At 40.7% G+C, this 13737-nt stretch overlaps 1 protein-coding gene across 4 annotated transcripts in view; it reads right to left on the bottom strand.

Annotated features, from left to right (window-relative positions):
* snx25 (sorting nexin 25) overlaps positions 1–13737 on the bottom strand; it is a 277191-nt gene that overhangs the window by 18220 nt on the left and 245234 nt on the right. For all 4 annotated transcript variants that reach the window (XM_073048142.1, XM_073048141.1, XM_073048143.1 and 1 more), the window contains one exon: positions 5297–5478. In XM_073048142.1, coding sequence (XP_072904243.1) covers positions 5297–5478 — 182 coding nt within the window. The remainder of the gene's footprint in view (positions 1–5296; positions 5479–13737) is intronic.

Here is a 13737-nt window from a genome sequence, read left to right as displayed (position 1 = left end):
TGCCACAGACTGCGGTGGAGGCCAAGTCTACGGGTATATTTAAGGTGGAAGTTGATTGTTTCCTGATCTGGCAGGGCACCAAAGAATATGGCAAGAAGGCAGATGTACAGGATTGAGTGGGATCCAGGATCAGTCATGATGAAATAAATGATGGAGCAGACTCAATGGGCTGAATGGCCTAATTCTGCTCCTATGTCTTATGGTCTTATGCAAAGGGTGATAAATGGTTGTGCTTTTTGTGCAGGAAATAACATTGCACATAGGAGGTAAACAGTGAATACAGACTGTTTGGATCTTTGAAATTATATTCTAAGATGCCAAATAAAAAAGACAATTTCAAAAGATTCAGGCTCAAAGGATTGACTAAAAATTGATTAGTGAATAGAAAACAAATGATGATAATAATGTGCAATATCTAGTTCAGCAGGCTACTTTGAAGTTCAGCATCTCAATTGATTAGATGAGGAGATGGTGTACAATGTATTCAGATTTGTTAATGTTAGAAAACTGGATGCAAAAGACAGGGAAATTAAATCAGTGGGTAAGAAGCTGTTAGATTAAATATTATATGGAAAATCTGGGTTCATCTACTTGCAGGCACAGCAAGCAATTAGAAAGCATAATTTTTATTAAAAAGAGAACAAAGTAACAAAAAGCAAAAAAGTCAAACAACAATGATACGCTGTCCGGATGAGGCCATAACTGGAATATTTCGTACAGTACTATGAACAAATCTGAACTGCGTACTTGAGGAAGACATGCTTAACTTGGGAGGAAGCAGCAGTGAATTGTCCTTTCAGGAGAGGTTGCAGAGACTAAACCTGTACTCACTCGCAGTTGGATGAGGAGAGACATGAGGAGCTCCTTCTCAAAATAGTGCATTGGCCAACTTCACTCGAGAGGTACTGTGAATATTTTTGAACTCTGCCCAACTGAGGTAATGGGTGTTCACTCACTGAGCTTATTAGAGAAAGGTACAAATTATAGGGATAATAAGGAAGGAGATCAGCTAACATCTAGCTAAATAGGGAAGCACTCATAAAGGAGACTAGTCTCATCCCTATTTCTTACCCATCCTGGGTTGATCAAAATAAAACAAATATTTTAAAATAATGAAAACACTTATCACTGAAGCTTTACAATCTATTCCCAAAATTAAAAAAAAATCTGACTGGATATGGATCAAAACAAACCAAGCCCTTTCATTAATGAACAAAGGGGGCACTTAAGTGATTATTTTCATGCAGAAAATTAATAGTACGTACAAAGTCCTGCCAAAAACACAGCAGGAAGCATAACAGGAAAAATAAATGCGTAAGTGGAAATGATTAGGGAATCTCTCTGTGAACGCTGTTGAATAATAAGTACAAGTAGACCATAAGACATAGGAGCAGAATTAGGCCACTCAGTCCATCAAGTTCCATCATGCCTGATTTATTATCCCTCTCAACTCCATTCCTCTACCTTCTAACCGTAACCTTAGACACCCCGACTAACCAAGAATCTATCAACCTCAATTTTAAATATACTCAATGACTTGGACTCCACAGCTGTGTATGGGAATGAATTCCACAGATTCACCACCCTCTGGCTAAAAAAATTTCTTCATTTCTGTTTTAAATGGATTTTCCTCTAATCTGAGGCTGTGCTCTCTGGTTCTAGACTCACCCACTACAGGAAACATCCACTTAGTCTAGGCCTTTCAATATTCAATAGGTCTCATTAAGATCCCCTTACATTCTTCTAAACTCCAGTGAGTACAGGCCCACAGCCATCACAATTTGCTCATACATTAACCCTTTCATTCCCAGAATAATTCTTATGAACCTGTTCTGGACCCTCTCCAATAATATTTGTGGTATTATTGTGTTTTATGTGTTGTATGTGATAGCTATATTGTGGGTGCACTGTGGTCCAGAATAAGATTTATTATCACCAGCATGTGACAATGAAATTTGTTAATTTAGCAGCAGCAGTTCATTGCAATACATAATCTAACAGAAAGAGAGGAAAAAATAATAATAAATAAACAAGTAAATCAATTATGTATATTGAATAGATTATTTAAAAATGTGCAAAAACAGAAATACTGTATATTAAAAAAGTGAGGTAGTGTCCAAAGCTTCAAAATCCATTTAGAAATCGGATGGCAGAAGGGAAGAAGCTGTTCCTGAATCATTGAGTATGTGCCTTCAGGCTTCTGTATCTCCCACCTGATGGTAACAGTGAGAAAAGGGCATGCCCTGGGTGCAGGAGGTCTTTAATAATGGACGCTGCCTTTCTGAGACACCGCTCCCTAAATATGTTCTGGGTACTTTGTAGGCTAGTACCCAAGATGGAGCTGACTCGATTCACAACCTTCTGTAGCTTCTTTTGGTCCTGTGCAGTAGCTCCTCCATACCAGACAGTAATGCAGCCTGTCAGAATGGTCTTCATGGTACAACTATAGAAGTTTTTGAATGTGTTTGTTGACATGTCAAATCACTTCAAACTCCTAATAAAGTATAGCTGCTGTCTTGCCTTCTTTATGACTACATACATCAAAATATTGGGACCACGTTAGATCCTCAGAGATCTTGACAGTCAGGAACTTGAAGCTGCTCACTCTCTCTGAGGAACACTGCTTTATTTGATTGTGTATCTGTACAGTCAGATGACAATAAACTTGAACTATTTACTAAGATGTATCCCAATATTTGTAGATTTATCCTCACGTACGGTGTTGGTCTCATTAGAGAGGCTTGCCATGAGCAGCCAAGCCAGGTCAGTAAGAAAGATAAAGTAAATATGGGAAAGTTTTGTACTTGCAACTGGTTAGATTCTGCTGCTTCAGGAGCCTTGCCATACAGTCCAAGAACAACCAATAGCATTATAGGACACATACCAAAGCTAGCATCTTTGGACATGTTACTGCCCAGCCAAAATTTAATGAGAACTAGATTCAGCCATCTGTTCAATACACATTCATTTACAAAAGTAAATGCAGAGTGAACATTTTCTACAGTGGGGTTATCTGTCTTTTGTCAAACAATGATGCAATGGCCTTCCAGAAAAACTGAGAAATATGCATTCAATTTATGCCAAGTTAGAGGCAAGCAGATTCATTTTATATGACCAGTTAGCGTGGAAAAGGTGTGCACTCTATGAAATGCCCAGAGGCCAAATCATAATTTTCTGATACACTACAGTGTTCAATCTTCTAGAATCACTTAATCTAAATCTCAAGTCAACAGAAAAAATGAATGTGTCTATTCTTTTTGTTAGCCATATTATTTGGAGTCAAGAATGACTTGCATCCACTCTGATTTTGGGGTTCTGTAATGACTGATGAGGATAATTTGGGAACCATGGGCTCTTCCACAGGTAGGGAAGATGGGGATCATGAGTGGATAGTTTGCAAGATGGTTTGCTTCTTTTGCATGCCATCTTCTCACATTAAGCAAGAGTTATAGAGACCTTAAGTCCCACAGTACCTGTTCAAGAACAACTACTTCCTGGAAACCACTTGGTTCTTGGACCAACAGGCACAATTCTAATCACTTTGCAATAAAATGGACTTAGTTTTCTTCTAATTGTGTTCTCTCTTGTAAATATTATGTTAATTTATTTTATGTTTTTTCTTGTAAATGCTGCTTACATGATGCAGCAGCAAGTAAATTTTTCATTATACCTGTACACAAAGGCACTTGTGCACATTAACTCAATCTGCACAACAAACTCAAATTTGAGACCTGTTTTTTGTGTGCTTTAAGAACAGATTCCAGCATCTGCAGTCTCAATGTGCATGACATAGCCTGGCCAACACAGCTAACTACATGCAAATAGTGGATGAGCTGATCTCCAGTCACAATATTAATCTATAGCAAGAGCAACAGAAATATTTAAGCCCAAGAGGAGGAGGCATTCTTCAGTGTTGCGCCAGCGTGACCAATTACGAATGCACTTTATCTACAAACACGAAGCTTGATTATGCAGAGAAGTGCTTACAATTCATCGCTGTAGACAGTCAGGCTGTGTCATCTGTGTTTCTGGCACACAGAGCTTAGCACAAAGGCCAAAACCATAGAATGCACCTGCACATCTGGTTCAGTGGAAGCACCATCTGAATCTCAGTCACTTGGGAGTGTGAAATAGAGTGTTGCAGGGTTGACAGGTTGAGCGAAGGGCGCTGAGTAGGCTACGGTCAATTATGGATAACTCTGAACATCCTCTACATAGCACCATCCAGAGACAGAGAAGCAGTTTCAGTGACAGGTTACTATCGATGCAATGCTCCTCAGACAGGATGAAAAGGGCAATACTCCCCAATGCCATTAGGCTTTACAATTCTACCGCCAGGACTTAAGAACTTTTTAAAAGCTATTATTAATGCTTTTTGAGACGGTGATTTAGATGCATATCATATTTTTTTACTGAGTTAAGTATTGTATGTAATTAGTTTTGCTACAACAAGTGTATGGGACATTGGAAAAAAAGTTGAATTTCCCCATGGGGATGAATAAAGTATCTATCTATCTATCTATCAGAATAGAAACCAGGCTTTAAGGTTTGCACACCGACACATTTCTGCTTGGCTAGTAGGACAATTTTTCCAAACACTATGCTAAAGGGAACAGGAGTGGGGATCACAGTTATAACACTCATTTCACTAACTAAATTACAAGCTGTTTCTTTAAAACAAAATCATTTCCTGTTTCAGAAAGGGATACATCATTAGAAAACCGCAGCTTGTGTAATATTTTAAGAATGACAGCTGATAATACTATTGCAATTATAAGCACAGAAACAGACCTCAGCCCATCATGTCCCTGCCAATCTAAGAATAATATCTGTACAAATCTACCCAAAAGTCCATCTGTAAGCAAACTGAGTTAAAATGGTCATAGGTACTTCCAGGAATCCGACTGGACACCACACTCACTTGCTCCATTCTGCTTTTTCGCATTTTAACTAGCACATAGTAACCTAAAGATTGGCAAATTTTCATCAATAGAATCCTTCTTGACCAAAGATTTATTGAAGAAAGATTCTAAGAATACACAAAAGGCATCATTGTTGAAAGAAAACCATCCACGATTGAATTAAAAATTGGCAACCTTTCTCTATTTTAGTGGCTCATAAACGGTGACATAACACTGACTGACTTATTGCCATCACATTGCTCATCTTCGGTTATTTGGAAAAATATTACACAGTGAACATTTGTTAATAAATTGATTATTACTACTAATCATTTTGTAGAACTGGCTAAAATCAGTGGCTTGCACAACTCAATATAAGGCACTCCATAGCATACCTGGAATGTTATCAAGCAGCTTCTGCTGGGCCTTGTGTTTTGTCTCCAACTGTTGTTGCTCAGTTCTGGGAGCTGTAGGGGATGCTAATTTCCCATTTGGCCAGAATGCATCTAGAAAGACGTTGATGTAGCAAACCAGCATCTGTTCACTGACCATCCAGTTGATGGTGTCACGGATCTGCCTGAATTAAATGTTGCCTGTAAATTTATTACTGTCAAACAATAAATTTTTATTTTAACAATAGATTTTTATTTTATGAAGGGGAAAAAAGTTAATTTTAAGAATACAGTTGATTACTTTGAGTGATTGAATGTTATCGTTCCATTAGAGTAACACAAACAAAATGCTGGTGGAACTCAGTAGGTCAGGCAGCATCTGTGAAGGAAAATAAATAGCCAACATTTCAAGCCGAACCCCTTCATTAGGACTGATTATGCTCCATTAGAGTACTTAGTTAAATGCACAGTTTGAAAATGTCTGCTTCCCATCTAACAGGAAGCAAATATAGCAGATCCAAGTCCATATTATCTTCCAATATGCAAATAAGTTGTAAACTGCTTTTATGAGTCTCCCTTTACCCCACTATCTCATGTGCCCAGGAGTCTGGGATTCCCCAAGAGAGCTGGCATCAGCAGTATGCTGGTTAATTAGGTCTTTATGTGGATATAATACCTAAAAAAAAAGAAATAGGTGCTATCTTGAAACTGACACAGAGCCAGATGCAGGAAGCAGCAGCAGAAGTGGACACACCACAACCTGTGTCACCTGGCCCAGTATAACATTCTGCCATTAATGTGAATATAAAAAATAGGAACAGGAATTGGTCACCTGGCCTGTCAAGCCTTCACCACAACTCAATATGATCATGGCTGATCTAGCCATGGACGCAGTTCCACTTACCTGCCTTTTCTCCATAACCCTCATTTCTTCTGCTATGCAAAAATCTATCTGTGTCTTAAATATCGTATATTTATGAGGTAACCTCTACTGCTTCCCTGAAACAAGAATTCCACAGATTCACTACACTCTGGGAAAAGCAATTCCACCTTATCTCCATCCCAAATCTATTCCCCTGAATCTTGGGTCTATGTATCCTAGTTCTAATCTCACTCACCAGTGGAGACAACACACCTGCCTCAATCTCATCTATTCCTTTCATGATTTTATACATTTCTCAAAGATCTTCTCTCACTATTCTGCATTCCAGTGAGCATAGTCCCAGCAACTCAATCTGTCTTCACAGACTAACCCCCTCATCTCTGGATCCACCTTGTGAATCTCCTCCACACTACCTCCAAAACCAGAACATCTTTCCTCATATAAGGAGACCAGAACTGCATGTAGTACTCCAGGTGCAGCCTCACCAGTAGCATTACAGCATAACCTTCCTGCTCTTAAATTCAATACCTCAAGCAATGAAACCATTGAAACCATAGAAACTAGGTGCAGGAGTAGGCCATTCAGCCCTTTAAGCCTGCACCGCCATTCAGTATGATCATGGCTGATCATCCAACTCAGAACCCTGTACCTGCCTTCTCTCCATACCCCCTGATCCCTTTAGCCACAAGGGCCATATCTAACTTCCTCTTAAATATAGCCAATGAACTGGCCTCAACTGTTTCCTGTGGCAGAGAATTCCACAGATTCACCACTCTCTGTGTGAAGGAGTTTCTCCTCATCTCGGTCCTAAAAGGCTTCTCCTTTATCCTTAAACTGTGACCCCTCATTCTGGACTTCCCCAACATCGGGAACAATCTTCCTGCATCTAGCCTGTCCAACCCCTTTAGAATTTTATACATTTCAATAAGATCCCCCCTCAATCTTCTAAATTCCAGCGAGCATAAGCCCAGTCGATCCACTCTTTCTTCATATGAAAGTCCTGCCATCCCAGGAATCAATCTGGTGAACCTTCTTTGTACTCCCTCTATGGCAAGAATGTCTTTCCTCAGATTACGGGACCAAATCTGCACACAATACTCCAGGTGTGATCTCACCAAGGCCTTGTACAACAGCAGTAGAACCTCCCTGCTCCTGTACTCGAATCCTCTTGCTATGAATGCCAACATACCATTTGCCTTTTTCACCACCTGCTGTACCTGCATACCCACTTTCAATGACTGGTGTACAATGACACCCAGGTCTCATTGCACCTCCCCTTTTCCTAATCGGCCACCATTCAGATAATAATCTGTTTTCCTGTTCTTGCCACCAAAGTGGATAACCTCACATTTATCCACATTAAATTGCATCTGCCATGAATCTGCCCACTCACCTAACCTATCCAAGTCACCCTGCATCCTCTTAGCATCCTCCTCACAGCTAACACTGCCACCCAGCTTCGTGTCATCCGCAAACTTGGAGATGCTGCATTTAATTCCCTCGTCTAAATCATTAATACATATTGTAAACAACTGGGGTCCCAGCACTGAGCCTTGTGGTACCCCACTAGTCACTGCCTGCCATTCTGAAACGGTCCTGTTTATTCCCACTCTTTGTTTCCTGTCTGCCAACCAATTCTCTATCCACATCAATACCATACCCCCAATACCGTGTGCTTTAAGTTTGCACACTAATCTCCTGTGTGGGACCTTGTCAAAAACCTTTTGAAAATCTAAATATACCACATCCACTGGTTCTCCCCTATCCACTCTACTAGTTACAATGAAGATCAATGTTCTATTTGTTTTCTTGATAACTTGTTGCACTTGCAAAGTACCCTTTTGCAATTCATGCACAAGCACTCCCAAGTCCTTCTGGACAACAACATGCTGCAATCCTTCACTTTTTAATTAATAATCTGATCTTCTATTCTTCCTTCTAACATATATGAGCTCACACCTACTAACATTGTACTCAATCTGCCAGACCCCTGCCCACTCACTTAAGCTATCAATATCTGTCTGCATCCTCTGCACAATTTGCTTTTCCAGTCAACTCAGGGTCATCAGCAAATCTAGATACACTACACTCGGTCCCCTCTTAATTTGTTAACGTAGACTGTGAACAGTTTTGGACCCAGCACCAACCCCTGTGGCATTCATCTTACCAAAGACTGCCAACCAAAGAAACACCCATCTTTTCCAACTCTCTGCCTTCTAATACATTAGGAACATAAGAAATAGGATCAGGAGTAGGCCTTCAGACCCGTTGAGCCTGCTCCACCATTCAGTAAGATCATGGATGACTTGGCTATCGATTCATCTCCACCTGCCTGCCTTTTCCCCATAACCATTAACCCTATTGGTACTGGCTAACAAATCCTCTAATCCATGCTAATAGATTACCCCAACTCCATGCATCTTTATCTGATGGATTATTTGCTTATGCAGCACCTTATCAACTGCCTTTTGAAAATTCAAGTATAGAACATCCAACTGTTCCCCTCTATTCTCCACTGTGCTCATATCACCAAACCAAAGGATTATCCATAATACAGTGACGACTGCAGGAGGGCAGCAGGTGAACTGAAAATGATTCCAATCTGCTAAAGCTGCAATGTACGACTATACTCAGTAGCCACTTTATTGGTGCATCTGCACCTAATAAAGTGGCCACAGGAGTGAAGCCCACTGTGGCCTTCTGCTGCTATAGGTGTACCAGCTCAAGGTTTGACATGTTGTGCATTCAGAGATGTTCTTCCGCACATCACTGCTATAACATGCAGTTATTTGAGTTACTGTCGCGTTCCTGTGAGCGTGAACCAGTCTGACCATTCTTCTCTGACCTCTCTCATTAACAAGGCATTTTCATCCACAGAACTGGCGCTCACTGGATGTTAATTTTTTTTTTGTTTTTTGCACCATTCTCTGTAAATTCTAGAGAATGTTGTGCATGATCAGCATTTTCAGAGATACTCAAACCATCCCTTCTGGCACTAACAATCATTCCATAGTCAAAGTCACTGAGATCACATTTCATCCACATTCTGATGTTTGGTATGAACAACAACTGAACCTCTTGATCATGGTAGCATGCTTTTATGCATCGAATTGCTGCCATATGATTGGTTGATCAGATATTTTCATTAACAAGCAGATACACAAGTTTACCTAATGATGTGGCCACTAAATGTATTTACAAGACAGAAGGCAGTCTGCAACAATATGAATCACTCCCGGTGTGATTAGGAAATGGCTGAGGGAACCGGATACAGCAAAGTTTATAGTACCAAACAACATAAGGACTACAGCAAAACATATAAAATGCTGGAGGAACTAAGCAAGTTGGGCACCATCTATGAAAGTGAATACAGTCAACATTTTGGGCCGACACCCATCATATTGGTAAATTAGTTAATTATTGTCACATGTACTAAGGGACGGTGAAAAACTTTGCGTGCCATCCATAAGGGTCCTTTCATCACATCAGTACACTGAGCTGGTACAAGGAAAATGCAATAACAGAATGAATGGCTGCAGTGCGGGCAGACTATAAGGTGCGAGGCCATAATGAGGTAGATTTTGAAGTCAGGAGTCCATATTATAGAACAAGAATCAGCTTTACCTCCTGCATAGAGAAAGCCTCAACAACATGTCAGCTTCTGCTAAATGCCCAGTCATGATCATCTCCAGCAAGAACGAGTTGAACCATTGTTCTTTGTGACTTAATTACATTATGATTACTAAATTCTCTACTACGAGTACCCTGAGACATGACCAGGAATTCACCTGGACTGGTAACATAAACACCGTAGCTACAAAAGCAGTTTGGAGACTGTGTACCCGGCCAGCAACTTGCCTCCTGTCGCTCTAAAGTCTCTTCACTATCTGCAAGACATCAGTTAGAATGATGCAACACCCTCCATTTTCGTTGGACAGCACTTACAAAACTCAAGAGCATCCAGGACAACGTAGCCCACTTGATTGGTACCTAGTCCACCACTCCAAACATTTCTGCTCTCCGACATTGTACCATGTTGCATTGTATGCTATCTACAACACACTTTGTAGTTAATCATCTAAGCTGCTCTGAAAGTTCCTTCCAAACCCATACCAGCAAGGAGGACGAAGATAAATGTTAGCTTTATTTAAAATTACTAAATTTATAAAACAATTATTTAATAAATTATGTTATCACATAATTTATTTAATTAATTTATTAAATCATTCATTAAATATCAAGATATTGCTTCAAGGACATCAAGCACGTGGGAAGACTATCTCAGACTCCACTACAAAATGTACACCAGTTTGAGTTGGTATTAAATCATTGTTCAATCATTGCACTCCCCTCCAACAACATAAACAGGGACAACAACAGGTCAAGAATGTATTTCACCACCTTCTCAAAGGTATTTAGATATAGGCAATAAATAATGGTTTTATTTACAATACCCATTTTAAAAAATTGGAAAATATCAAGTATATCTCCAAAACCTTTCTATCTGTAGGGCAGAAGTCAAGTGCACAGAAAAAAGTCCTGTGGAAACCATTCCTGCATCCAAATTTCTTCTTCCAAACACCTCCTGAAGTCTGTGCTGATAATGGTGTTGAAGATATTCTTGGTCTGTCACTCTAATTGATGCAACTAATTTGAATAGAAGATGAACATATACACACTGCTTTCTCGCTCACAGTGCTTGTTCTTTTGATAAAAAATAATTGAAAGTTGAAAAGTTATGGATCTCAATATGTAGTTTACAAGTCCCCAGAGCAGTTAATTCTGAATATAAATAAGAAAATGATTAAATGTAGTGCACGGAATTAAATAATAGCAACTGACATTACATGACCTTCATATTCAATTAATCCAAGCAATCTTCATAACACAGTGTGACAACGAACCCAGCCAGAGTAGATTAAAGTGTGACAGCTACCTTTCATGGACAATTTAGTTAACTGTGCTTAATCTTTCACATTTGAAAGTTCAGTCTAATTTCCAGCAATTTTTGACCACTTTATTTGATTTACTAGGAGCTTCAACATGACTGTGACATATAAAAATCCATTTGCTGCACTTAGCATTTGCCAAGTGAAGTTGCTCCAAAAACAGAGCAACCATTTGCCAGGACATCCCTGTCTGGCTAAGTAATTAGATGCATGTTGCGAAGAGTCAATGCTCACAAATCTCTGAGTACCTGCATGAGTATAGTTGGCTATGACCCATCCAAAAATTCCTCATATTGAACGATTGCCTTGACTTTCAGACGGAAGAGTTGTCGCCCGTGCTGCCAGCACCCTTCTCTGTTCTATATCAATCTATTTCAGAGAGCATCTGCAATATCCAACCTCAGACTTGACCTGCCACAGAGAGGTGGGTTTGATTCCTATCTTCTACTGCAAATATTTCAGTTTAGGACCGTAGGGCCCAGTCCTAGTAAGTAAACAAGCTTGTTTTTAGATATTCAGGCTTGATCCTTTAACAGGCAGATAATGGTTTTGGTTTCAGTTTATTATTGTCACACATACCAAGATTACAGTGAAAGGCTCGTCTTGCACACCATTTATACAGATAAAATCATTACACAGTGCATTGAGCTAAAATATGGTAAAACAATGCAGAATAATATGTAAAACCTACTGAAAAAGTGATGTGCAGGTAAATATTACTGGTTTAAGGTGTCACTACCGAAGATGTGCGCCAGCTTACTGGTGAATCATAAGGCAAGAGATTCAACCAAAAACGTTACTTATAACAGCTTTCCTGAAGAAAATCGTGGTGCAGACAGTGAGGAGGTAGGCGAAGGCAAGGCTGGTTTGGGGGGGGGGGGAGATAAGCTGTGGTGGGGCATTCCGAGGTGCAACCTGTTGGAGCTGAGGTAGCAGACGGAGTTCATATTGCTGTCGGAGATGCAGTGAGCAATTTGGAAAGAGCTTTGATCCCCATCCACCCAACTCAGGTGCCAGGTTGGATTGCTCCAAGCGAATCTTTGAATCTTAATGAAGTACAAGATTATTTCAAGATAGATTGTGACGCCAGGAGCCCATCTTATTGTGCAAGACATCCGTTAAAGTCTGATAACAGTGGGATAGAAGTTGTACTTGATTCCACTGGTATGTGCTTTCAGGCTTTAGATTTTTCTGGCTGACAGGAGAGGAGAGAAGAGTGGATGGGGTGAGTGGGGGTCTTCAGTTACTTTACTGATGCTTCAAAGAGTATAGAGAGAATGATGGTTCCTGTGATGTGCTGAGGTGTGTCCACAACTCTCTCTAGTTTCTTACTTGGGAGCAGTTACAATACCAATTTGTTCTGCATCCAGACAGAAAACTTTTTATAATTCATCAATAAATTTGGTAAGAGCCGATGGGGACATGCCGAATTTCTTGACTCTCTTGAGAAAGTAGAGGTGTTGGTCAGCTTTCTTGGTTGTGACATCAATGCGTTTTGACCAGGACAGGCTATTGGTGATGTTCAAACCTAGGAACCTGAAGCTCTCAACCTTCTCATCTCCTCAACACCACTGACGTTGACAGGAGCACGTGTACCGCACATCTCTCTGAAGTCAATGACTAGGTCGTTTGATTTGTTGACAGTGAAGGAAAAGGTTGTTGTCACGATGCACTACGTTGCTAGGCTCTCCATTTCTTTCCTGTACTCCGACCCATCATTATCTGAGATGCGCCCCACTACAGTGGCATCATCTGCAAACTAAGGACGCCACCTCATGGAGCTTTGGTGTTTAGAATAATTGTGGTGGAGGCCTCTCCCAGTGCAGAATGCCCTCCTGCTTCAGAACATCCACCATTGTCCCTGTACCTAAAAAGTTCAAGGTAACATGTCTGAACGATTGGCGTCCTGTCGCACTCACCTCAATAATAAGCAAAAGCTCTGAGAGGCTGTTTAAGGACTACATCTGCAGCATGCTGCCACCCACACTGGACCCCCTACAATTCATCTACCGACACAACCGATTGACAGATGACGCAATGGCCACAGTTCTACACACCGTCCTTACACATCTGGAGGAGAGGGATGCTTATGTGAGAATGCTGTTCTTGAACTACAGTTCAGCATTCAACACCATAATTCCCTCCAGGCTTGACAAGAAGCTCAGAGACCTCACCCTGCCTTGCGTAGCTGGATCCTGAACTTTCTGTCAGATCGCCGGCAGGTGGTAAGAGTGGGCTCCCTCACTTCTGCCCCTCAACACAAGTGCCCCTCAGGGCTGTGTACTAAGCCCCCTCCTTCACTCTCTGTATACCCATGACTGTGTCACCACCCACAGTTCCAATCTGGTAACTAAATTTGCTGACAATACTACATTGATTGGCCCAATCTCAAATACTAATGAGGCAGCCTACAGAGAGGAAGTCATCTCCCTGACACAATGGTGTCAAGAAAACAACCTCTCCCTCGATGTCGCAAAAACAAAGGAGCTGGTTGTGGATTACAGGAGGAATGGAGGCAGGCTAACCCCTATTGACATCAGTGGATCTGCGGTTGAGAGGGTGAACAGCTTCAAATTCCTTGGCATAAACATCACCAAGGAGCTCACGTGGTC

The sequence above is a fragment of the Hemitrygon akajei genome, chromosome 6 (assembly GCF_048418815.1).
Source record: "Hemitrygon akajei chromosome 6, sHemAka1.3, whole genome shotgun sequence".
Classification (NCBI taxonomy): Eukaryota; Metazoa; Chordata; class Chondrichthyes; order Myliobatiformes; family Dasyatidae; genus Hemitrygon; species Hemitrygon akajei.
The sequence above is the reverse complement of the archived record's forward strand: the minus strand, read 5'-3'. Positions and strand labels throughout refer to the sequence as shown.